The sequence below is a fragment of the Lissotriton helveticus genome, chromosome 5_1, assembly GCF_964261635.1.
Source record: "Lissotriton helveticus chromosome 5_1, aLisHel1.1, whole genome shotgun sequence".
NCBI classification, from domain to species: domain Eukaryota; kingdom Metazoa; phylum Chordata; class Amphibia; order Caudata; family Salamandridae; genus Lissotriton; species Lissotriton helveticus.
In genome coordinates this window covers 193497032-193523158 of record NC_136065.1, presented here as the reverse complement: position 1 = coordinate 193523158, position 26127 = coordinate 193497032, and the positions used below count along the sequence as shown (strand labels likewise).

Sequence of the window (26127 nt, the reverse complement as noted above, 5' to 3'; positions counted from 1 at the left end):
CTTCTTTTCTGAGTACACTTTCTTTCCTATCAAATCATGTCAAATCATGTCTAACAGGATAATTGGTTGATTCGGGGGGTTCCAGGCGGGCTCACCGGGTCCTGTACGCCGGATGTCACACCCCTGGCTCGACCAGGGCCAGGTAACCTTCATTGGTGGTGGGGGGTGGGGGAAGGGGGGGGAAGCAAGGGCAGGTCAGACAGGTCTTTTCAGCTCTCTTTAAGAAAAGGAAAACTCTAGTCACTCAACGGCCTTCTTCTGTTGAAGGACACATAGAGACACATAGAATGATAAGATGGGGATGTTAAAAATGTTGTCATTAAATATCTGTGGACTAAATGATGTGAAAAAGAGGCAACTGGTAGCAGTCGGCCTACAGTCCATAGGTGCCAACATAGTCTGCCTTCAGGAGACTCATATTGAGGGATCACAGTCACATATGCTAAAATCACTGGGGTACAATGTGATAGGTGCCACCACACAGGGTGCTCGGATAAGAGGGGTAGCAATTTTGGCTAAAGGTGTAGGGAATAACTTTACTAGAACTAAACGGGATAGACATGGCAGATGGGTGATCACAGAATACAAATCTGGACAGTCCCAGCCAATGACCATCTGCTCTATTTATGGGAGCAACACTGATTACCCCTCGGGCATACATCATGTTTCCAACGAACTTACACATTGGCCTCTACCACTAATAATCTGTGGGGACCTCAATATAAATCTTACGCATGATTGGTCAACGGGGGACGACTGGCAGTATTGTGGTCGGAGACCTAAAGTGTTTAGGGCCATCAAGCAGCTATGTCTCACACATGGACTTGTGGATGGATGGCAATCATCCAACCCCAATGATCCAGGTTATACATTATTTTCAAATCCACACCATACACACGCAAGGCTAGACTATTTTTAATCTCTAATTCATTAAGATCCACATCAGAACAAAAAAAATTACCCCGCGTTCTTTCGGACCATAACCCTTTGATATACATGGTAGATTCAGCTCTACTACACACGGTACAAAGAATATGGACATTCGAGAGATCCCTGCTACTTGAGACTGAATATTGTAAGCTCATGAGAGGCTGGATTGCCAATTTTCTGGAGGATAACAATGGGAGCACATTGGTAGACTATGTGTGGGATGCCCTGAAAGCAGGAATTAGGGGAGAAACAATCCAATATTCACTAACGGTTAATAAGATTGCGAGAGAGTCACTAAGTGTGTTACAAGAGACTCTAAAGGGGGGCGGAGGAAAATCTTATAAGCGTAACAAGAGGCTATTCTACGGCAGAAGAAATAACTAATGTTCAGTACCAGGTGGCAATTGCTAAAGCGGCAATAACAAATATCTATACCACCAAAGTGGTCCAAAAAGCTACTGCTCACCGCGAAAAAGTGTATGAAATTAACAAACTAGTTGGCCATCAGCTGGCCATTCGGATGAGACAACCGACTTCACAGAATGTCATACGGGAGATACAGGACCCAGTAGAAGGCAGGGTATCCGACCCTGAAAAGATTAGAGAGGCATTTTGGCGCTTTTACAGTGTATTATGTACAAAAGAGTGAGAAGCAGCAACAAACTTAATTCAGCAGATCAGGAAAATTTGGAGGTGGCCCCTAACATAGATGAAGTCATAAAAACAGTGAAGAATCTCCCCCGAGGGAAAGCAACTGGCCTAGACGCTATTCCATTGGAATTTTATACAGTATTGCTGGACCAACTTAAAAATATATTACTAGATTTATGTGTACACATATTTAGAGGGGGGCAGCCCCCCAACTCTTGGCCCGGGGCGAAAATTGTTATCTTCCTCTTCGCCCTATCACTTTAATAAATGTTGATTCAAAAATCTATTCTAAATTGATAGCTAACCGCATCTCACCAATCATCCATAAAGTTATATCTGAATTCCAACATGGCTTTGTTCCCGGGAGGGAAACCACAAATCATACTCGGCGAGTAATTAGCCTATTTGACAGCACCGAGGTGGCAGGAGACCCTATGGCGTTAGTACTTTTCGACGCCGAGAAGGCATTTGATAGGGTCCCCTGGCCTTTTCTGTGGCATGCAATGTCCCGGGTGGGATTCAAACAGGGGTTCATAAAGGCTGTCCAGAAACTATACATTAACCCCCGGGCCTCGGTCATGGTCAACGGTAGCCTCTCCAAAGAGCTGACAATCACAAGAGGAACTAGGCAGGGATGTCCGTGTTCCCCGTTGCTGTTTGCAATCTACATAGATCCTTTTATCCGACGATTGGAAAGCAACGGGGTCATAGCCCCCATATCAACACAAGGATTTCTAACAAAGACCCTTGCCTATGCCGATGATATCGCCATAGTGACCGCTGATCCAAGCATGGCCATGCCCATTATTGAAACAGAGGCAAAAACTTTTGGGAAAGTTGCAGGGAATGCATTGAATCAAGGGAAGACACAAATTATTTTAAATAGCAAATGTGATTTGAGAGACCCTCGGGTAACAGATAAAGCCACATATCTAGGGGTCACTATTACATCCAAATTAGAAAATCTGGTGGATCTAAACTTGAAACCCTTGGTAGACACAAAGCAAAAAGATCTCCGCCGTATTAATAATTTAGACCTATCTTTGATTGGCCGGCTGAATGCACTAAAAATGGTCTATTTTCCAAAACTCCTGTATATGTTTAGAGCTATAAATTTGGAAATTTCAGACCAGTGGTTTAAAGCAATGGAGCGGACCTTTTCAAGTTTTCTCTGGTCCTACACCTAGTCCCGCCACGCTTATAAATCTTTGATGCTTCCAAAAGAGAGAGGAGGACTTGCCCTCCCGAACTTGAAGGTATATTACTGGGCAACAGTTTTGTTATATAGTCAAGAGCTCTTTCATCTCGATGGGATAGAGACATCAATGGGTAACGATGGCCCATCTATTCACCAGTTAATCCTGCGCCACAAAAGCACCGGCTATCTCTGGAGATATCTCTTTGACAGCTACCATAAAAAAGTCAGATTAAAAACACTATTGGGGGCTTTCAAGGTGTGGAAAGCTGTGAGAAAACTATTGGGTATAGGGCGTGTATCTTTCTACTCCCCTCTCCAAAACAACCCCGTTTTACCTGAAATATTTAGTGGGGTGTGCAAGAACAGATGGAAGGCAGCTGGAATCACCCACATAGGATGTCTCTTTTCCACAGAAGGGCTATATTCTTTTGAGGATTTGCGAGAAAAGTATCACTTGGAATGGAGAGACTTTTTCAAGTACCTCCAAATCGGATATTTTGTACTAAAACACACCAGGGGAGATTCATCATATGGTAAGATTGACATAGCTGATATATTAAGTAACACACGGAAAAAGTCAGGATTGGGGGGATGTATGCTCTTTTATTGTTACATTCTCCGGATGATATGCAGAAAATTACGCAAAAATGGCAGAATAACCTCTTTATTACTTCAGATGAACATAAGTTTGTGAATGGCCTTTCACAATCCATCCTTATGTCGACTAAATTACAGACTCAATTTTACAAAATGTGTTTCTTCATGTACTACACTCCGGACAGAATAGCCAAATGGGGGAGCAGGAGAGGTACATGCTGCTTCAGATGTAATCTACCGAATGCTGACTGTATACACATATTTTCTGCTTGTGTATGCTTAACTTCTTTGAAATCAAGTATTGAACGTTTTTTTATCATTGGTTTTAAATGCAGCGATTACCTTGCCCGATGAAACAGTCGTGTTGGGTGCAACGAATCTTACTAACCCGATAACTGGGCGTGAATTAATTTTTATAGCAATGGCTGTACTAAGATTTTGCATAGCCTCAGCCTGACTAGATCCCATTGCTCCGTCATTTCAACAATGGTTTTCGAGGCTGTTAGCTATGTTTAATTTGGAAATGGCTATATACAAAACAAAAGGCAGGAAACGCCGGATAAAGGGACAAAAAATGTGGCTCCCTCTAATGGAATGGTCTCAATGTCAAAACCGCACCCAGTAGCATAGCCGTTTTTTCTTAGAATGGATCTTAGGAAATAATGGCAATGATCAAAATGATGTAATTTTGACGACTTATATATGAGATAATAGCGCTATATATTAAGATTCGACTTATATGTTTATGTAATCATGTATACCGTATGCCCCTATTTGGAGATTATTATTTCAGTGTCTTTTTTTTTGCTCTTTTCCTTTTCTTTGTCTGTCTTTTTTTTCTCTTTTTCTATATTTTTTTTCTCTCTGTCTTTTTAGTCTATTTTTGTCTTGCCTGACCTGGAGGGGGGAGGGGGGACGTAAAATGTGAATTATATTAATTTATTTTCTGTAGCGGGTTGTGGGTTTATAGGGTAATAGGGTGGGAAGTAATTTAATTATAATTACTTAAATATGTTAATTTATTTGTTGGTATTTATTTTGAATAAATTGTTAATTCATTTTTAATTGGTAATTAATTAATTCTTAATTGGTAAATAATTTGTATTAATTGATTGATTGTTAATCATGTGAATTATATTGATTTATTTTCTGTAGCGGGTTGTGGGTTTGTAGGGGAATAGGGTGGGAAGTAATGTAATTATAATTAATTAAATATGTTAATTAATTTATTGGTATTTATTTTGAATAAATTGGTAATTAATTTTTAATTGGTAATCAATTTGTATTTATAGTTAATGAATTTTAATAAATAATATTTATTTTAAATTGATTAATTATTATATTGTATTAAATTGGTATTTACTTTTAATTAATTTTTTATTGGTATTGATATTTAATTTATATTTATTAATATATTACATATTTACTTTCTCTTCTGTTAAGCTCACTAGAGTGGGAATAGTACATTTTACCCCTATGCTATCCAACGCTTTCCTTACTATTGCACTCACTGGAGTGGGAATAGTAATTTTTACCCCTACGCTATCCAACGCCTTCCCTACTGTTGCACTCTTTGAGTGGGAATAGTAATTTTTACCCCTACACTATCCAACGCTTTCCCTACTGTTGCGCTCTCTGGAGTGGGAATAGTAATTTTTACCCCTACGCTATCCTACGCTTTTCCTACTGTTGCACTCTCTGGAGTGGGAATAGTAATTTTTACCCCCATGCTATCCAACGCCTTCCCTACTGTTGCACTCTCTGGAGTGGGAATAGTAATTTTTACCCCTACACTATCCAACGCTTTCCCTACTGTTGCGCTCTCTGGAGTGGGAATAGTAATTTTTACCCCTACGCTATCCTACGCTTTTCCTACTGTTGCACTCTCTGGAGTGGGAATAGTAATTTTTACCCCTATGCTATCCAACGCCTTCCCTACTGTTGCACTCTCTGGAGTAGGAATAGTAATTTTTACCCCTACGCTATCCAACGCCTTCCCTAATGTTGCACTCTCTGGAGTGGGAATAGTAATTTTTACCCCTACGCTATCCAACGCTTTCCCTACTGTTGCACTCTCTGGAGTGGGAATAGTAATTTTTACCCCTACGCTATCCAACGCTTTCTCTACTGTTGCACTCTCTGGAGTGCGAATAGTAATTTTTACCCCTACGCTATCCAACGCTTTCCCTACTGTTGCACTCTATGGAGTGGGAATAGTAATTTTTACCCCTACGCTATCCAACGCTTTCCCTACTGTTGCACTCACTGGAGTGGGAATAGTCATTTTTACCCCTACGCTATCCAACGCCTTCCCTACTGTTGCACTCTTTGGAGTGGGAATAGTAATTTTTATCCCTACGCTATCCAACGCTTTCCCTACTGTTGCGCTCTCTGGAGTGGGAATAGTAATTTTTACCCCTACGCTATCCAACGCTTTCCCTACTGTTGCACTCTCTGGAGTGGGAATAGTAATTTTTACCCCTACGCTATCCAACGCTTTGCCTACTGCTGCACTCTCTGGAGTGGGAATAGTAATTTTTACCCCTACGCTATCCAACGCCTTCCCTAATGTTGCACTCTCTGGAGTGGGAATAGTAATTTTTATCCCTACGCTATCCAACGCTTTCCCTACTGTTGCACTCACTGGAGTGGGAATAGTAATTTTTACCCCTATGCTATCCAACGCTTTCCCTACTGTTGCACTCACTGGAGTGGGAAAAGCAATTTTTACCCCTACGCTATCCAACTCTTTCCCTACTGTTGCACTCACTGGAGTGGGAATAGTTATTTTTACCCCTACGCTATCCAACGCTTTCCCTACTGTTGCACTCTATGGAGTGGGAATAGTAATTTTTACCCCTACGCTATCCAACGCTTTCCCTACTGTTGCACTCACTGGAGTGGGAATAGTAATTTTTACCCCTACGCTATCCAATGCTTTCCCTACTGTTGCACTCTCTGGAGTGGGAATAGTAATTTTTACACTCCCGCTATCCTACGGTAATAATATTGTATATTTTTTATTAATATTATGTTAATATATATATATATGTTTTAACAAATATGATTGTATTTTTTTTATAACTTAAATTATTATTTAATAATTTTAAGGTAATTTAAGTATTTGTAAGTATATTTTAGTTATTTATTTTTAATATTTTTTTAATTTTACATTATTTTTAAGAAAGTCGATATTTTTACAAAGTATATATTTTTAAACGATATTTTGGATCCGATATTTTTGTACTTACCTGTTTGTAGATAGGAATTCGATATTTTGTCTTTCGATATTTTGGCATCGATATTTTTGGTAGTTTATATTTTGTCCCTCGATATTAAGTCAGTGATCCGTAGCTTCTGGGTGTTACCTCTAATGTTACTTCTAAACTTGATAGAATTCTCTTTATAGGAGAACCAGTTCCCATCTCACCCCCCATACACGTTTTTGTGATTTAGATTTTAATGGGGGTCCTCTGAATAGATCTGTCCATAATAAATGATCGCTCCTCGTAGAGATGTGACATTTTTGATGATGTAAATTTAGTAAGTGATAAGTTAGCACTGACCCTTCCTGCACTGCGGGTGCTAACCATTAGGGTTGGCTTCTGTTTTTGTAATATTTTTGTGTGTGAATGCTTTTAAATAATACACTTAGAATGAGCTTTTTTTTAGCAATATCATAAATATTTTCTTCATTTATTTGACATACACATATCTATGCATTCTTGTCACACACCAACATTCTTAATATCCTTTGACATTTAACAAAAAAATTCATTTTCATACAATGATTTATTGTTATGCTCTTGTTAATCCCAATGCATTTCGAGATCATGAGATCTCTTCTTCAGGGGAACTGCAATGTGAAAAAAATATATACATGTCAACTTCATCAAACAAATAGGATCGATACAGATTTTTTAAGAAAAGACTCATTGTTCAAATTCATCAAAACTTGTAACTCTAAGATTCAGAGGGTTGACAATCAACTATACACTAAATAAAGAGGGTGAAAGTGATTTAAATATTTGTATAACAATGTCACTGATATGAACCATTAGAGAAAATGCCTTTACAGATAGTGAAAGTTTAAATAATTGCTTACCAGCAAAAGAATGAGACAGAAATGTTTTCAACACTGGGTGAGGTGTTACTAGAACCTTAGGTGTTAATGACGCAGAGCTGAAAGCAAGAGACATAAAAATGACCACTGTTTATAGTTCAAGACAACCCAATAGCGAATGGGATAATCTCCGTACGATTCTCCCTCGGAACCCGCTGTACGCGACATCTGTACGGTTCGCGGCTGGTTTTTACGACCCAGCAAGTACGATACGTGTCGGGTACGCACCGTACGACCCTTTTTCTACGGGAGCTGAAAACAGCCGTAAAAGCAGAGTTCGCGCCGAAACAGGTACGGAACGGCCCCCCCAGGTACGGTGCGTACCCCCCATGATCACAGGGGTACGGTGCGTACCCCTGCGATCATGGGGTGTACGCACCGTACCCCATGTACGATGGGTGTGTAGTGTGTTTTATCTAGGTACCTGAATCAATATCCTATTCTTTGCCGTTGTCCGGTTATAAATCAATAATATCCCTGCAACGGCATAGAACCCCTTTTTTATAATTCAGTCATAGCGCATGCTGTCACATTAAGCAAGCCTATTCCTCCAGCCCCCTAGAAAGCACACTGAGTTCTTAAACAAATCCAAGCCTCCAGCAACCTGGGAAATCCCCGCTGCTTTGTTTTGATTTCGTCCGAAGAACTCCTGTAAAGCACTGTAAGAACGACCAGTTCTTAGTGACATCTTTATTGACGTCTTATGTCCAGCCTTACGTCAAACCCGGCACCTTTCAGGTATAAATATACCAACGTTGCCTTAAGCAAACACACGGTGGTGATGAATCTGGAGCAGCTACTACTTGCCCGAGAGCCCAGCTGATGCGAGAGCCCACGGACGCTGCCCCTCCCTTTTGACGCGCTGAGAAAGACGCTGTCTTTTCTCCTGTCAAGAAATGCAGCCTCCGGCGTTTCAAGCCTACCCTTGTGGGTGACTGGGATACCGAGTCCTGAGAGAGAGATACCAGCCCTCCTGCCTTCTAATACCCAGGTACTGAACTGACTAAACCCTTACAGAGAATTCTTGAGTCAGATTCTTGGCAAAACAAACTTAACTTAAACTGCTACTTACTTACTCCCTCCCATGTATTAGGCTTAGGCCAGGTACACCGGGGTAGGCGTAGTTAGAAGCACCAGTTGAGTACGATTAGTCAATGTATATATGTATGTATCTATTTTATCCATTTTAAAGTATCATATGGCTAAGAAACCATATCAATGCTTTTACAGTATTATTTCATAATCCTGCTTTTACTGTATGCACTTTACTTAACTATAAGTATTGCAATTGTAGCAATTCATTTCTCTTGTATGAGGAAAGAGACTGCTCAATAAATAACACCTTTTATTGAAAACGCCCGTCTCTCTTTTTCTGTACAATCTGGTGAAACTAAGTACGCACCTTTGACTGAGTGAAATAGCTGTCTTTTGTTTTCACACGACTCTAGAGATATACTCTTATTCAGGGAGAGCAAAGTTGTCATGTTTTATGGTTGTCAGAAACTAAATCCCTTCTTGTCTATCCAGGGAGGTTAAACTCCTCCTCGCTTATTCGAGAAAGTTTCTAGTGAACTCTGAGCTAGCTGGCACAAAACTTAAGTCTAATATAGTCAGTAGAGACCTAGTTAACCTCAGTCCTACGTCTACACTACTGAAGATATTATTCCAATGCGCAGAGCCTATTGGGACTATAGGAACTACACTACATGGCGCCCAACGTTTGGTAAGGCGATAAATCTAACGCAAGACGTTAGAGTAACTCAGTCGTGCTTTTTCACATAGACCCTTTCTCCCGTAAATACTCCAAAGACGTCTGGAGTGGGTCAAAGGTTAAAATCCGACGGAACTTAGTAGAAAGAGATTTCTATGTATAGTTTTTGGTTTATTCAACGTTGAAGGATACAGTGTTCCAAAATATTGTGCACCTAATCTTTGTTTCCTTGAAAACTTAATCTGCAACAAAAAACCTTCTTGTCAGTAAAATGTCAGACAATGAAGAAGAAAGGGAGGCAGCTAGAATAGCAGCCAAACTCCTAGCGGAAGACACAAGTCTCCTACAGCAAGACCCGGATGCAATACTCATCCCGGTCAGCATAAGAAAAACTATAACTCTTAAACTAATAGAAAATGGACTAACATCGAGAGGTGGTACAGTCATATTCGTAATTGAGGCACATGAATATCGGTAGACAGAGGTATTCTATTCATGGATAAACTTTCCAGCCGCAAACGCTGTCACACATGAGTTCCACTATTACAAAATAGAGGAACCACCGGATATCTACACTCCTTTCGAGGAGGTGGAAATCCCATTAAAATACCAAGAGCACCTGCTCTGGTTTAAAGGCGCCCTAAAACATAATAATCACATCACCAGGCTCGGTCCACTAGGTAGACCAGGAGCAACGTGGCCGGTTCTAGCCAGCTACACACCACACCCCGACATTGAAAAAATTTCAATATCAGAACTTTTGGTACAGTTAAAACAACTGATTAAAATACATAGACAATTAGTCCAATATGTAATGCAGACTTCAACAGTCCAACCAGCTATTAACATTCCACAGCTGACCCCTCATCAGGGGAACATAAACAAAATTACACCACAGAACATACAGTCGTGTCTGGGTAAAGTACCCGCAAAACGGGAACAAATTCCATTCTGGTTAGCACAAAACATCACTCAAATAGAGGCAGTATTTCCGGATACTACCCCTACTGAGAAACACAGAATTCTGACTATCTGTATTCCAATGGGGATCGCACCACATGTGGAGGACTGTGACACTTGGGGCACAGTCTTTGCTTCCATTTACACAAAAACACATGGTGTTCCGTCCATGGCGGTAATACCAGATGTGCTAAGACAAATTCAAAACTAATACGGTCCAGAATCTGCTTTAACTCTGGGTATGAAATTACTGAAAGACTTCAAGCAGGTCTCAGCTTTATTATTATCTAACATAAAAGGAGAAGCAGCATCTGTGGCGATCCGCCAGAAATTGAAAGAAACAGATATAGCAGAACAACCATTTGAACTTGCCAGAATCATAGAAAAATCCTATGAAGAGCTAGGAAGAGATAGTTTGGGTGGGAAACCAGTAAAACCCCAACTAACTGAAAATCATGAAAAAATATTTATTCAAAATAATTTAAACACTCCAAAAAAAGCTGGGATGGAAATAAACAATCCACTCCCAAAGAAAAAAGATTCCAGTCCAGACGAAGGTCTCCTCGGCGGAGAGAAAGATCTCCGGACCAAGGACACAAGTCTCCCCAGAGGGAGCCCTCTGAGAAAAGATACAACCTTAGAAATAGGGATAATTTGAAGAAACCTGATAGATATCAAGATATTGATACACGTCCCTCTCAATCTTTTCAGACTTCCACGCAGAAATCGGAAAGAAGAGGACGGTCAGAACACAGGGAAGAGCACGTCAAGTTCAAAGACAAAGAACCTGCTCATCAAAGTAAAAAACTACAATTTCCAAAAAAGAAGGTAGCCAGCATTAAAATAATCAAACATGCCGAGGATCCTGAGGACACAGCTGAAAAACGGAGAGTGGGCTCAGACAATGCTAGACAGCGCAGCAGAAGTGAGCATAGCTCGCAAGATCCTGATGAATCATCTGGAGACAGTGGACACAAATGAATACATTCATGTGGAAACTGCAGATACCAGAGTTAGCAAACCTCATAAAATATACGACATAACATTACGTATAGAGGGAGATAAGACTAGGGGTCTATTTTGGGATAACCTCTCCAAAGTCTATGACATCCTTTTAGCTGAAAAAGACTGGCCACCGGAGTTTGTCAGGGAGTGCCCTCATGGCGAAGAAATGATTATGCCTGCCTTCTCAAATCACATTCCAATTCATAAAAAATATACACTTGCAAGAAAGTGGGCAGTAGCCCAAGCTCCTGCATTATATAAAAACAATGTTGGATGGGATGAGGACTCTCCTCCTCACAAAATCCAGTTAAAAAATCAACCAACTGCACAAAGGCAGTACCCAATTAAGCAAGAAGCTAAAAAACAGGTCAGGGAGATCTTAGATCAACTTGAATACCAGGGGGTGATTGAAACATGCACCTCACAAATGAATAACCCTTTGTTTCCTGTCTCCAAGCCAGACGATTCATATCGTCTAGTTTTGGACTACAGACACCTTAACTCATGTTGCAAAACCTTTGCAGTACAAAACTCACACAGTGCAGCACTAATGAATAACATCGTGCGCAAAAAATACAAAGCAACATTAGACATCTGTAATGGATTCTTTTGTCAAAATATAGCACCTGAAAGCAGGTATTTGACCGCTTTCTCAATAATGGGCTCGCAGAAAATTCTGTCGACTCCCACAGGGGTTCAAGAACAGCCCAGGATTATTCTCAGCAAGAGTAACAGAGTTACTACAAATGTATGATGATGAGGCATTATCTTATGTCGATGACATCTATCTAACAGATGATGACTTGGATACTCACTTGAAAAGAGTGAACACCATAATACTTGGGTTCGCAGCAGAGGGTTACAAATTCAACTTTAAAAAGTCACGAATTGCCCATCTAACTGTCCTGTTTTTAGGATATGAATTATCAAGTGAAGGCAAAAGCCTGGCAGACAATATCTTAGAGAAATGTGCTGTAATCCAAGCACCAAGAACGCTGAAAAACTTACAATCAATTCTAGGTTTCCTGAATTTCGGAAGAACATACATTCTAAATTATGCAGAGAGGGTTAAACCTCTCTATGAACTAATAAAACCAGATTTTAAAACAATCAATTGGACTCAAAAACACACAGAAATTTTGAGATCATTGCAAACAGACATGTTAGCTAAAACAAAATTGGAAACACGCGATAACACACGCAACCTTGTAATCCGAGTCATCCCAGGAAGATGCGGATTCACATACCTGACCTCTAATGAGGTAGAAACGGTACCAATAGCATACAAATTACATTTGTACACAGAAGCTGAAAAAACATTCAGTATTAAGGAAAACATTGTTCATGCGGTTCAAACAGCTGTAGCAAAAGAAAGAGACCAAGCCGAAGGCAGACGGATTACTGTTAGAACAGCAGAATCAGCCTTTGAGGCATTAACAAGCCCATGTAATTTACCTACGGTGGCATTAAATCCAAAATGGATACAATGGGAAAATTCTCTTGCTACAGACAAAGTGAAATACTATTTTGACCCGGAAATGAAAAAATTACAAAATCTAGAATATGAAAGAGAATATCCTCTGCCAATCGACATTCGGCCCATACAACAGTACGCCTGTGTAATATATACAGACGAACATGCACAACCCTCAGTTTGGGGAAAACAAGCCTATAACGCCACATGCGAGATTGTTAAATAAGTGTGGCGCGGAGATAAATTAAGACCTCTGGTAACAAAATCACACTCTGTGGAAAATAATTCAGATAAACAAACTGAGATAATAGCGTTGAAAATGGCACTAGATAATGCGGATCGCGAATTCCCGACACTAATAGTGTGCGATTCATATTACTGCGTCAAATCGTATAATAACGATTTGCAGAAATGGGTTGAAAACGGTTACAAAGATGACACAGGTGCCACAATAAAGCAAAAATCTCTTTGGGAACAAGTAGTTCTTTTACAGAAAGAACTACCAAAGACTCACGTGATACATTCATTGAGTCATGAACGTGATGGCGTTCACGTTTCAGGGAATTCATTGGCTGAGACAGCCACAGCGGAAGCAACTAAGCCGGCTTCCGTAGCTACAAAAAAGCGTTCAGGAAAATACGTAGACGGGGAAACGATGCTGGCGGTAAAAACGTCATCAAAAGGCGACTGTGCAGCGCTACCTGTCAACTATCCACTCAATTATACATATGTAATCGATGCAAACTCCGTTCCTTTTGCTCAAATCCCTGGAGTGGGGGATAGAGTGATTCCAAACACGAACAGGAGAAACTTATTAGTGGCAGACGCACATATGGGTGAGGGTCTAAAACACCTTAAGATTAAGGAATCTCTGAAAGAGTTACAATCAATATACTGGTGGCCGGGAATGAGCCTGCAAAACTACAAATTTGCATTTTACTGTAAAAACTGCAACAGAGACCGCAGTGGCGAAATGCCCGGAGTACTACCAATGCCCTTCTTTTAGAGATCACAAAAATACCAATACAGAATACCCAGAAAAAATGTGCTCCATTAATATTATTATTTAAGACTAGTTTCACTTAAAATGTAGACCCCAGCTCTCGGCTGACGTCTGAACTGTTATAAAAAGATTTGCGAGTCTATAGCGGCTTAGACGCAATTGGCATGCTACACTCTGACCAGGGTCCTGCTTTTAGCTCTCGAGCTTATGAGGAGGACGTGACCAGCATGGGCATTGCATTGCGGGAATCTTATCACTTCCTTCCTGAGGGAAATAGGATGGTGGAAAGAAAAAACCGAGACATAAAGCAATCTATAACGGCAAAGGTATTAGGTTCGGGTGTTGGGTGGGTCAAACATTTAATAAGTGTCCAACGTAGTCTTAATAATCTGCCAAGAAATTCTCTAAAAGGTTTCAGTCCGTACGAACTATTGTTCGGGACTAGAATGCATATCCAGGACCTCGATAGTCAAACTTCAGTGGTAGAAAGAAAATGCTTTGATATCAAATATCGTTTAGCTATTTTACAGGACTTAAATGAAACAAGAAAAGACCTGAGCAACATAAAGTTGAAACAACAGCCAACAGCCACTGAAGAGAAACCACCTGTCATCTGGTCAGAGAGAAAATCGCGGTGAAGAAGGAATTTGGGCCTTCTTACAGAAAAGCAGTACCTGTCTTAGCTGTCAACGGAACAAGATCAGTTGTACTACCGCCCCTTGCTGGTAAAAAAGAGAACCGAGTTGTATCCATCGACTTGGTTAAACCACAATCATGTGGCCAATAATATGTAGTAGGCCAAGTGGACTCCCAAGAAGTAGCAGAACACCAAAGTTTGCTACAAATCAAGAGGTTCAAACTGAGAGACTAATCACATTTGATAAACCTACAGTGAATCAACAAGGACTATGCAACAATGACATGGAACTTATGCCTCTTGAAACCCAAATTACAACAATTCATCAAGAAACACCTGTCTACAACGATGTAGCCACAGACTATGCTAATAAAACAAGGAAAAATCCAGAAGCAATTCCAATAATTGACAGAACTGCGTCAGGCTACTTCATCAACTTCGATGACTTTTCTGAGGATCCGAGCGAACCTGAGGAACAGCCAACGACAACAACAACTTTTAAAGACAAGACTAAAGAACTCTTTCATCAACTAAAAGAAAACTATCTGATTTCTCCATGGATTGAATTTTGGGTGGTGCTAGGTGTACTTTTCCTCCTGCTTTGGCTCATCATGGTGCTATGCTTGGGACACTTCATTGAGGGAAAATATGTTACAATGGACACAGCAAGCCAGAACATCAACCTGGTCCTAAAGCCACACAAGTCTTCACACATCGAGAAAAGAGAACTTTCTTCAGTAAACTTCACAGCCAATCCATTACCCGGTGGGGTAGCATGGGACAGAACAGAGTACGATATATATGGCCCGGTCGAGCTCTTGAAGTATCCTCATCAATTTAAGGTTTCATTAAGTGACTTTGTAAAACCGAGTACATTCTCTGATGATTGGGACTTTGAAAGTATTAATGATATGATGTCAGACTTAGTTATGTCAGCAAAATTTACAGAACATGATTATTTACAGGGTTCATCAAATTATGATCAGATGTACTGCTACAACCACTATGGTAACCATTATTTGCATAAATCTGCTCAGCCTAGAAATGTTTTAAATTATAATCAATGGGAACATTGTGCAACTCCACCAAAAGGTAGTTCAAAAACATTCTATGAGAAATTCCCATACTTCTCAGGGTTTAACACAAGTGAAGCAGAAACATTTTATTTCAAATTGTTAAATAAGACAGGAATGAAAACCATGCTAACAAATACAAAATTAATCTATTCAGAACCATTTTATGAAAAAATGAATACATTTGGTTTTGATTTTTGGAAAAATAACATTGAAACGAAAACAATCTGGGGTACTAAAGACTGGCAAGTCCAAGGTATAGAATCATTATTCAGAGCCTGCATGATCCCAGAGCAAATTATATTTTTGAATGACACAATTCAACAAACAACCTGTCTTGGCCTAGCCAAAATTAAAGACTTAAACAAACCGTCTATTCCAAAGCCATCACCTGATAGTAATAGCACTACAGATGTTGAGATAGACGTAGCCCATATTTTTAACCAAAACAGAACACATCCTGATTGGAAGAAATGGTTGATCTGGCCCACAGACACAAATAACTGTCAAGATAGATTCCTGAACAAAATACAGGGGTTCAAATTGACCAGGCCAGACCCTAGATACTCCCAGCGACAACATCCAGGGATTGTAACAACATACAGTGTGGGTAAACTATGCCTTGAATGGCTACATACATCCACACTGGCAGAAATTAAGCAACACTTAACTTTACTTAAAGAAGGTGCTGACTTGCGTGATTTCATTATGGGACCACGCAAACAGCGTAAAAAACGTTTCATAGCGGCCTCTATATATGCAGCTTATAACGAAGTTTGGAAAGAAACTCAAATTAAAACAGCAGAGAAAATACGGGAAATTGACCGTATTAATTTGGAAAAATCACTTTCTGTTGTGGACAATGGGTTAATGACTCTGTCTTCCAGAATATATTCACTGGACAGTATTGTATCATCTGCAATCGATATAATAGAACAGGACATGCTAATGTTACAACATGGTCAGTCCCAATTGCGTTCTATTGTACAGCTTGGCTGGACGTTACAAAATCTGCGTTCAGGCTACGTGCCTTGGCGTTCAATCAACACAACGTCACTGTTCTCTATCTTTAACCTTACTGATATACAAATCAGCTTGGCACAAAAGGGAGCAGAATATACAATTCTGAGCATTGAAAAACTTGAGAGATTACCATTGACAATGTCAGAACGACCTGTCATTGAATGGATAATACACGGGATAATAACTATTCCGATAACAACTTTCCAATTTCAATACTGCCAACAGTATATACAGGCAGGCCAGTATGAAAGGTTGGGTAAAGGATACATCAAGTCATCATGGAAATTACCTTACACTCACACATGTTATAGTGAAAAAGGACAGAATGTATTTCTTAGTGGTGATAATTGTGAAAAATCACTAAGTGGTACACTTCTGTGTCAGGGTATAAATCTACATGGGGCCTGTGAGGGGACTTCAAATAACCTTTCATGTCACCAGCTTGGCACACCTACAACTCGAATAGAGCCATTCTTTAGACGGCTTTCAAACGGGAGCTACATTCTAATAGTGGACCACAGATGTTGTGGCTTGGTGCCAGGAAAAGCTTATCTCGTAAGCGTAACGTCCAGGGTCACTTGCTGTGAGCAAGTATTGTATCCCAACGACACTCCAGACAGGGAGGGAAAAATTTGGCCCAGTTTGAAAATCTCTTCTATTCGAATTGATACTTTAAGCAGAATGAAGTCTGTTCTTCTACAGACGCCAGTGCACTTGATGTCATAAAAAAACGTATGATCTCCAAGTTGCAAGGACAACGGCAGAGATACATAACCTTTTATCAACAAATTGCCCCCTACACTTCGCAGAAATGCTAAATGAAATCTTAAACATTTCTGATACGAATGGTATCGCGAGTGTATTTAAGACAATTTTTTCGGGACTGTTGACACCTTTCAAAGCAGTCCTGGGCATCTTTCCTAATTTTGTCCATTCACTGTTTGGCGGCCTTCCACTTCTGTTGGGACTCGTAGCAGGCATTTTATTTTTGATACGCTGCTTCGTTATGGCAAGCCACGTCACAGACAGAACTCCAGCAACAATGGAAGAAACAATCCTAGCTATACGCTATCGGGACCGCATAACTAAAGTCCTTGGATTAGCCCGGCTAAGAGACCTGAACATGACCTGGTTTCTTTCATTCAGACCCATCTGGCAGAACTGTATCTTACCTGTGCTAAGATGTATGCTGTGCGGAGAATAATGCGTGTTAGACGTCTGTCTTACACTTCAATCAGAAGTACCATTGGATACAGATACTTTGCTAAGCCCAGTAAAGGCTCATGCATCGTGTTGTCCCCAGCGGTTACCCATCCTGATGACGGCATTCGTTGAGACTTCACCACTGCGATTGAAGGGTAGTGAAGTGCAAGATGAGAGCAGCATCAACCAGGTACGACCTTCTGTGAGCACTGCTGATCCTGTCACCGATTATAGCAATCATTCTCACGACTGCACAGTTGCGGCATTTTCCAACTTGGTCGAACTTTTACCTGAAGCGGTAAACTGCTTTTTTGAAAATCTGTCTGAAATGATGTTCTCCCCCGAACAGAAAGAATAAACTTTTAAGCAAATGAGCACTCAGCGTTCCCTGAACTCTGAATTTGGCCTTCAGCTTTGAAAAACAAAAGCTTCTGAAAAAAATTTGGAACTGTTTTGACTTCTTCCCTTGAAAAACGAAACTATTTTTTCCCCGATTCCAAAATATTACTTTTTTTTGGCACTCATCGTCTGCTTAAAGTAGAACTATTCTTAGAGAACAGAGCTTCTATTTTTAGGAACTCTAGAGACAATATATTACCTCAGCCTCTAGCATATTTACAAATAACTGTATTTATATGTGATGGAATGGTCTCGCACTTTCTTTTCTGTATTAAGATCCATTTCATGTGTAATTTTCGCAAATCATTCATGCTGATATATATGTGCATCCTTTTTAATGAATGATTTCACTGCTTGAAAGCATACAGTACCTATACTCATTTTTCGTGTATTTCGCATATACCATTTCAGATGCAAAATAATGTATTTTGGGGTGGATCGGTATACACATGCACCGTTAGATATGTTTACTATTGCTTAGTTTAGTAATTATGGACATGAATTCGTGGAGTGGGTGTAGTGTGTTTTATCTAGGTACCTGAATCAATATCCTATTCTTTGCCCTTATCCGGTTATAAATCAATAATATCCCTGCAACGGCATAGAAACCCTTTTTCATAATTCAGTCATAGCGCATGCTGTCACATTAAGCAAGCCACGGACGCTGCCCCTCCCTTTTGACGCGCTGAAAAAGACGCTGTCTTTTCTCCTGTCGAGAAATCCAGCCTCCGGCGTTTCCAGCCTACCCTTGCGGGTGACTGGGATACCGAGTCCTGAGAGAGAGATAGCAGCCCTCCTGCCTTCTAATACCCAGGTACTGAACTGACTAAACCCTTACAGAGATTTCTTGAGTCAGATTCTTGGCAAAACAAACTTAACTTAAACTGCTTCTTACTTACTCCCACCCATGTATTAGGCTTAGGTCAGGTACACCGGGGTAGGCGTAGTTAGAAGCACCAGTTGAGTACGATTAGTCAATGTATATATGTATGTATCTATTTTATCCATTTTAAAGTATCATATGGCTAAGAAACCATATCAATGCTTTTTCAGTATTATTTCATAATCCTGCTTTTACTGTATGCACTTTACTTAACTATAAGTATTGCAATTGTAGCAATTCATTTCTCTTGTATGAGGAAGGAGACTGCTCAATAAATAACACCTTTTATTGAAAACGCCCGTCTCTCTTTTTCTCTACAATCTGGTGAAACTAAGTACGCACCTTTGACTGAGTGAAATAGCTGTCTTTTGTTTTCACACGACTCTGAAGATATACTCTTATTCAGGGAGAGCAAAGTTGTCATGTTTTATGGTTGTCAGAAACTAAATCCCTTCTTGTCTATCCAGGGAGGTTAAACTCCTCCTCGCTTATTCGAGAAAGTTTCTAGTGAACTCTGAGCTAGCTGGCACAAAACTTAAGTCTAATATAGTCAGTAGAGACCTAGTTAACCTCAGTCCTATGTCTACACTACTGAAGATATTATTCCAATGCGCAGAGCTTATTGGGACTATAGGAACTACACTACAGGTTGTACGCACCGTACCTCATGTACGATGGGTGTACGCACCGTACCCTATGTACGCTGGGTATACGCATCGTACATGGGGTGCGGTGCGTACACCCATCATACATGGGGTACGGTGCGTACGCCCATCGTACATGGGGTACGGTGCGTACACCCCATGATCGCAGGGGTACGCACCGTACCCCTGCGATCATGGGGTGTACGGACCGTACGGTGTGTATTTCGTTGTGTGCTTTTCCGTACGACTCGCCCTTACCTGACGTGGACCGTACGAATCGCGTCCTCATACCCCGGTCCGGATCGTACTCGTCGGGTCGTACGGCATGTGTACGAGTCGTACGGTTCACGGTTTCAGCCTTGCAATACGTACGGATCGCGACGATTCGGACGGATTCATGGAATACGGATCGTACTACGCGACTCGGACGGACGGGTACGATTCGTACGGAGAGGGCTCCGGATACAAATCGTACGGATGTTTTTTTTCCCGAATTGGAATCGACCCCTTATTCTGTAAAGTCAGGAAAATGCATTTAGTATTTCGAGCTAGAAGTCCATGTTGTAGCAAATTTCTGTTGAAGGTGTCCTCCTGCAGCATCAGTGGTTATCTTGGGCCATATGTATCAAGCTAATTAGCATTCGCAAAGGCCGAAATTCGCTTGCTAATTAGCTAAATGGTATGTATGAAACATTTTCGCAGCAAAATAAGGAATCGCACATTTTGCAATTCCTTATTTTGCGATTGCACCTAAGGAATCGCAAAATTTGCGATTCCTTAAATGCAATGTATCAAAGAAATATTTATGCAAAAATGCCAATAAGGATTCGCAGATTACTACCAACTTCTAGTTGGCGGTAAGTTGCGAATTCTTGTAAAAAAGCAATTTATTAAAATTCCAAAGGTGCCATATGACGCTCATACATGCCCTTAGGGCATGTATGTGCGCCATATGCCCACACATGTCTTTTTCTGGGGTGCAGCAGGGTGTTCTTGTGACACCCCTGCACCCTTGAAAATATTCGCAATTTTCGATTAGCAAATTGCTAATCGCAAATATCCCCTTCATTCCGATGGGCCTCCTGGACCATAGAAATGAATGGGAAAATTGCGATTAGCAATTTGCTAATCGCAATTTAGGAATGATTAGGAATCGCTAAAAAGAAGAGATTTCCTACATACATACCGTTTTGCGATTTCTAAATAGCGATTCCTTATAAATCGCTATTTAGGAATCGCTAAACGGTATGATGATACTTATGGCCCCTTGTCTCTTAGACAATTTTGCTTTGAGTAAGTGTTTTTACAAATATTTACAAGATATCTGGGCCTGGCCACTTATCTCATTGTGTTGGGGAGGGTGGAGTGCGTCTCGTGGTGGCTAGAGCCATTGGAGGCTAGCGCTTCAGTTATTCTTTCTTCAGGCCCCATAGAGTTTATTTAAGCAAAGGGCATAAGCAGAGGGGATGGAGAAAGACCATAAAGACTCGGAATGGAGGGAAAGACAGAGGAACAATGAGCAGGGCTGACGTTTAGCATTTTTTACAAAACTGCTTTTGGTTCCTGATACATGCTTTGATAACACAAGTTTGCATTTACTGCATCACTTAAGCTAACAAGTGTTATTTACAAAAGTGTTTTTCATTGTACTAAGAGCACTAGTTTAATTTTCCGTTTTTCTGTTGATCCCAGAGTGTGTGCCAGTAACAGTGAAGAAGCAGACAAATGATTCCCTTAGTATTTTATGGAGGGATTGTAGTTTATACATATTTGAGTTTGAATCCCCCAGCCAATCCAACGTGACCAAGATTGTTTTATTTTCTTCTATGGTTATTTGTCCTGAATTTACGTACGCTATTCTTTTTATTGGAGAACAGCTCCCTTTTGAAGTAAGCACATGGCAAGCATTTGTATTTATGTTTACAAGATCAGAAAATGCTAGGCTGTATAGTATGCATGAAATGGTGTTTAATGTATTTTTCCTTTTTTACAGTCGAAACCGATGCGCTTTTTGGTGACTGGCGCTGCTGGTCAGATCGCCTACTTGTTGCTGCAATCTATAGCCAAGGGAGATGTCTTTGGCAAGGAGCAGGTAACGTGGGTGTGTGTGTGTGTGTGTGTTTTCCGTGTTTCCTTCGTTGTATCGGGAATTGTTGGTTGCCCGCTTCTCATTTGAGTTGAAGTCTCTGACTTCACTATTCTATGTCAGGACCAAAGGCGAGGATTATGCTAATTCTTTCTTTGCCTTTATTAAAAAATTCCAAGCAGCAGCTTATCATTACTTTAATAACAAACTACATTTCCCATAAGCAGGGAAAAAAACAACAGTCTCTTTATTGTCCTTTCACGCTGTCTATGTCTCCCAGCCAATAAACCATGCTGTCATCTCCTGAACTTCCTCTTTCTTCGCTGCTCGGCAGCTAGAGTTAAGTGCTTTTCCTTTGTCTCCATTATCTCATGTTTGACTGTGCTTGTGAGCGCTTTCATTGGGGGGATCTGTTGTGGTTTGCTTTTGTCCACAATTCCCTTTCATTGTCGCAGGAACGCTAGTGCGCTCCTTACGCGACTTGGCCACTCTCTGGGACCGCCATGTGGTCCTCCGCCAGCCAGAGGGTGCTGTGGGGGCGACGCGTCTTGGTGCTCCCGGAGTGCGTTTTTCCTGTCAGTCAGTCTGGTAACGCGCTCCGGTCACCTTACAGGTCCGCGCCCGATCCCTGCCTGCAAAACCGCCCAGTTCTGAAAGACTGGGTCTGTACATATTTTCCCCATTGTTCTTTAAACGCCCGCTTTGGGGGTCGGTAGTGGTGCGCTGCACCTTGGGATTTTCCCTCCACCCGCCCGGTGGCGTAGGTACTGGCTAGTGTGAGGCTTCAGGCCACTGCCCACACGGACACCTGGGCAGGCAGTCGTTCCCTATGTATCTTTGTGAGTGTTGGTGTCCTGGGGCTAACAGCCCTGTTAGACTCTGTGCCTTCGGCCATAGATTACTCTGAGAGACCCTCAGTTAAATTCCCTCGTGATCAGCGGGGTGATGCTTCCTGGGGTTACCCAGCCTGATTTGCGTGCTGCTTGTGCTGATTGTTAGTTTTATCTATGGATAGCACAGAAGAGCAGGATTATTACAAGGAGGAAGACTCCTTGGCTTACCTGCAGTGGGACGATGATTTCTATAATGAAGTGAATAATTCTATTTACAGGGCAGTCACAGAGCTTATGACTCCCATGGAGCAGCGCTTGGTGGACAAGATTGAGCAGTTGTGTGCGAAGGTGGCACCCCCCAAAGCTGTGGGCCCGTCCCCTGCGGGGATGGCAGTGCCAACCCCAGTGTATGGGGCAGGCCCCCCTCCCCCCAAGCAAAAGTGTGCAGAGGGGGTTGATAAAGATGCTTTTGAATGCCTTAAGCAGGCATTCCTAGAACATACTGCCCCCATCGTCTTACCCCAACAGCCTGATCCCCCAGTTGAGGACCCTCAGCCAGCCTCCCCCAGACTCAACAAGGGGAATACGCCAGATGTTTCCGATGATGAGGCAAGCTTCTCGAGATCTTGGAGCCCTTGGGGTCTACTGACCCTCCGAAGACGGGCATTGCAGATATGCCGTACCCAGTTGACATAGTGCACCCTAGGTCGGCGTAATGGGTCCCCACTGAGAAGGCGGCCTTGTATATGGCGTCATGCCTTAGGAAGCCCTTAGAAAATGAGGCTAGGAGTAGGTTGAGAGCAGAATGCCCCCGTCCCACTCTAGAGGGTAAGGTGTCAATGACCCCAGAGATTGAAGGGAAGATGGCTACATTTCTGGGGAAATTTATAAAAGATCCCAAGAAAGGGATAGATGGGTCCTGGCCAATGTACAATGACTAAGATCTTGGACATGGACGAGGAGGCCCGTAGCTTGGGTGCCCCTATCGACCCGGAGGGTCCTGTCTGCTTGGGCGCAATGCGCCATCTGTTTTATGGGGAACGAGAACTACGCCCTCTCGACAGAAAGGCGTAGGTCCCTCCTAATAAAGGTGAATCCAAAGTTGGGTGACCTAGCCTGTTCAGGAGCAGGGGCGTCAGCACAGGGAGGTTTGTTCGGCGAACCTTTTATTAAGGAACTTGGTAAATTTGTAGCCACATTCACGTCCCTAGATAAAGCGCAAGCGAACATAAAAAGGGTCTTCAGCCCTCTGGTTTCCCGCGGGGCCGGTCGCGGTAGGAGCCGCCTGCCCGGCCACGGTCAGAACCAGCAGCCCCAAGGAAGGGGGCCAGGCTCCAGACGTGGCCAGTACCAGGCAGACCAGCGCTTTACTAATTTCTATCCAACAAGAGGCCAGCATTTCCGTGGATGTGGAGGCTACAGAGGCCATGACGGATCTACCAATGGTGAGTGTCTTAAAAGCGGAGCACTTGCGAGTGGTGGCAGGCTGGCACTGTTTTCCCCGCTTGGGAAGCTCCTCCTGGGGACGCCTGGGTGCTTCAGACGGTAAGGGGTGTCCAGTTAGAATTTTGCGGTTCCCCCCGGCAAAGCGTTCGGCCTCGGCCGATAGTGTTTTGTGCTGCGGACGCGGCTATGGTGGACGAAGAGGTAGCCGGTTTGCTTAGGAAAGGGGCGGTGTGCCGGACAGAGGTTCATCCTACGGGATTCCTCAGCAATATCTTTTTAGTGGACAAAACAGATGGGGGTCGGAGACTGGTCCTCAATCTGCGGGAATTCAACGAGTGGCTGGTCTACAGACATTTCAAGATGGAGGACATGCATCTGCTCAGGGATGTCCTCCAGCCACTCGATTGGATGGTGAGATTGGACCTGAAGGACGCGTACCTAGTGGTGCCGATTTTCCCTCTGTACAGGAGATTCCTTCAGTTTCTTTGGCAGGGACCAGCCTACGAGTTCTGTTGTCGTCCTTTTGGCTTCTCCTCGGCGCCGTGGTGTTTCACCAAGGTTCTCAAACCAGTGGTGGAATACTTGCGGGCTCGGGGGGTCCGGCTGATCGTCCATTTGGACGGTATTCTTATCATGGCCCAGTGTTCCGTGCAATTGCGAGCACATCTACGAATGGCGGTGGATCTGCTCCAACGGTTGGGGTACGTTATCAACTAGCAGAAATCCCTCTTGACCCCGATGCAGCAGGCTTCCTTCCTGGGGTTTGTGATAGACTCCGTGTCAGCCACGCTCAGTATGCCCTCCAGGAAAGTGGCGAAGATTTGTCATGAAATTCGTCAAACCCTGGGCAAGCAGGGGACTTCCTTGCGGCAGATAGCCCAACTGGTAAATCTTTTCTCAGCCTCTGTCCAAGCAATTTTCCTGGGCCCGCTGCATTACAGGGTCCGGTACAAAAAGGGGTGGTGAAAAAGCGGTACAAAAAGGGGTGGTGATGGACGGAGCATCTGAATCAATCAAACACTCACACCCAGTCAAAAGATCTGGGTTTAATCCATCACCGTTCTTTAGCCCACTCTGCCACCCCAGTTCAGCCATGGCTATATGCAAATCAGTCTGACCCTGTGCCTCATGGGAACAGTCCAGCCCAAACTGCCAAGCCATGTCTTCCCTGGACCGGAAACAAGCTTCCGAGGACCGGTTTCTGGCATTCCAGCCGTCTTCAGCCCGGCTTGCTTGAATCCAGTGGCATTACAGGGTCCTACAGCGCTTGAACGCTCACCACCTGAGGAGAGGTCTGACCTACTCCCAGGTGGTTCCGTTGACGGACGAAGTTCAGGAATAGCTGGAGTGGTGACTGTCACACATGGAAGCATGGAACGGAAGGGCAATCTTCGGTTCGGCCCCGACTTGGTGATAGAGTCGGACGGAAGCCAGTTAGGCTGGGGGGGCACGGTGTGGGGAATTCTCCACAGGCAGAATTTCGTCTCCTCAAGAACAACGGCTTCATATCAATTGTCTCGAGCTCCTAGCGGGCTCCTTTGTGGTTCGGTGTTGGACCAAAGACAGGGTCCAGGCGTCTGTCCTTCTAAAAATGGACAATGTGTCGGCGGTCAGGTATATCAATCACCTGGGCGGCACGCGGTCCAAGGCCCTGGCGAACTTGGCAAAGCAGTTTTGGGAGTTTTGCCTCTCCAATCAGGTGTCGGTCACAGCGGAATACCTTCTGGGGAAGGAGAACTCGGTGGCGGATTGGCACTCCCGTTACCTCCGAGACGCCAGTGTTTGGAAACTGGATCCGGAGATTTTTCGGAAACCTGCAGGACCATTGGGGGCCTTTCTCCATCGACCTCTATGCCTGTCGCCTGGACCGCCAGCTTCCCCGGTTCTTCAGTTGGAGGCCGAACCCTCTGGCGGTGGCGTCGGACGCGTTCGGTCAAGATTGGAGTCGGGAGAGCGGTTATGCGTTTCCGCCTTTCTCCATGATCACCCAGGTGGCGCCCCAGGTTCGCAGACAAAGGGCCTCAGCGGTCCTGTAAACGCCGTTTTGGAGGCTGCAAGTGTGGTTTCAAGTTCTACTGGAACTTTCTTGGGATTCTCCAATCCGACTCCTCCCAACTCCCCATCTCCTGTTGAGTCCGGAGGGGACTCCTCACCGGCTGGTGGAGGAGGGCTTGCTCCAGCTAATGGCGTGGCGGATTACAGGCAACGTTGGCGACTGCCAGGCCTTTCGAGCCATGCTGAGCTCCTA

At 42.8% G+C, this 26127-nt stretch overlaps 1 protein-coding gene across 1 annotated transcript in view; it reads left to right on the top strand.

Annotated features, from left to right (window-relative positions):
* Positions 1 to 26127, top strand: part of PAPPA (pappalysin 1) — a 1283063-nt gene that overhangs the window by 306684 nt on the left and 950252 nt on the right. Inside the window, exon 4 of the mRNA XM_078641985.1 lies at positions 21508 to 21606. Coding sequence (XP_078498111.1) covers positions 21508 to 21606 — 99 coding nt within the window. The remainder of the gene's footprint in view (positions 1 to 21507; positions 21607 to 26127) is intronic.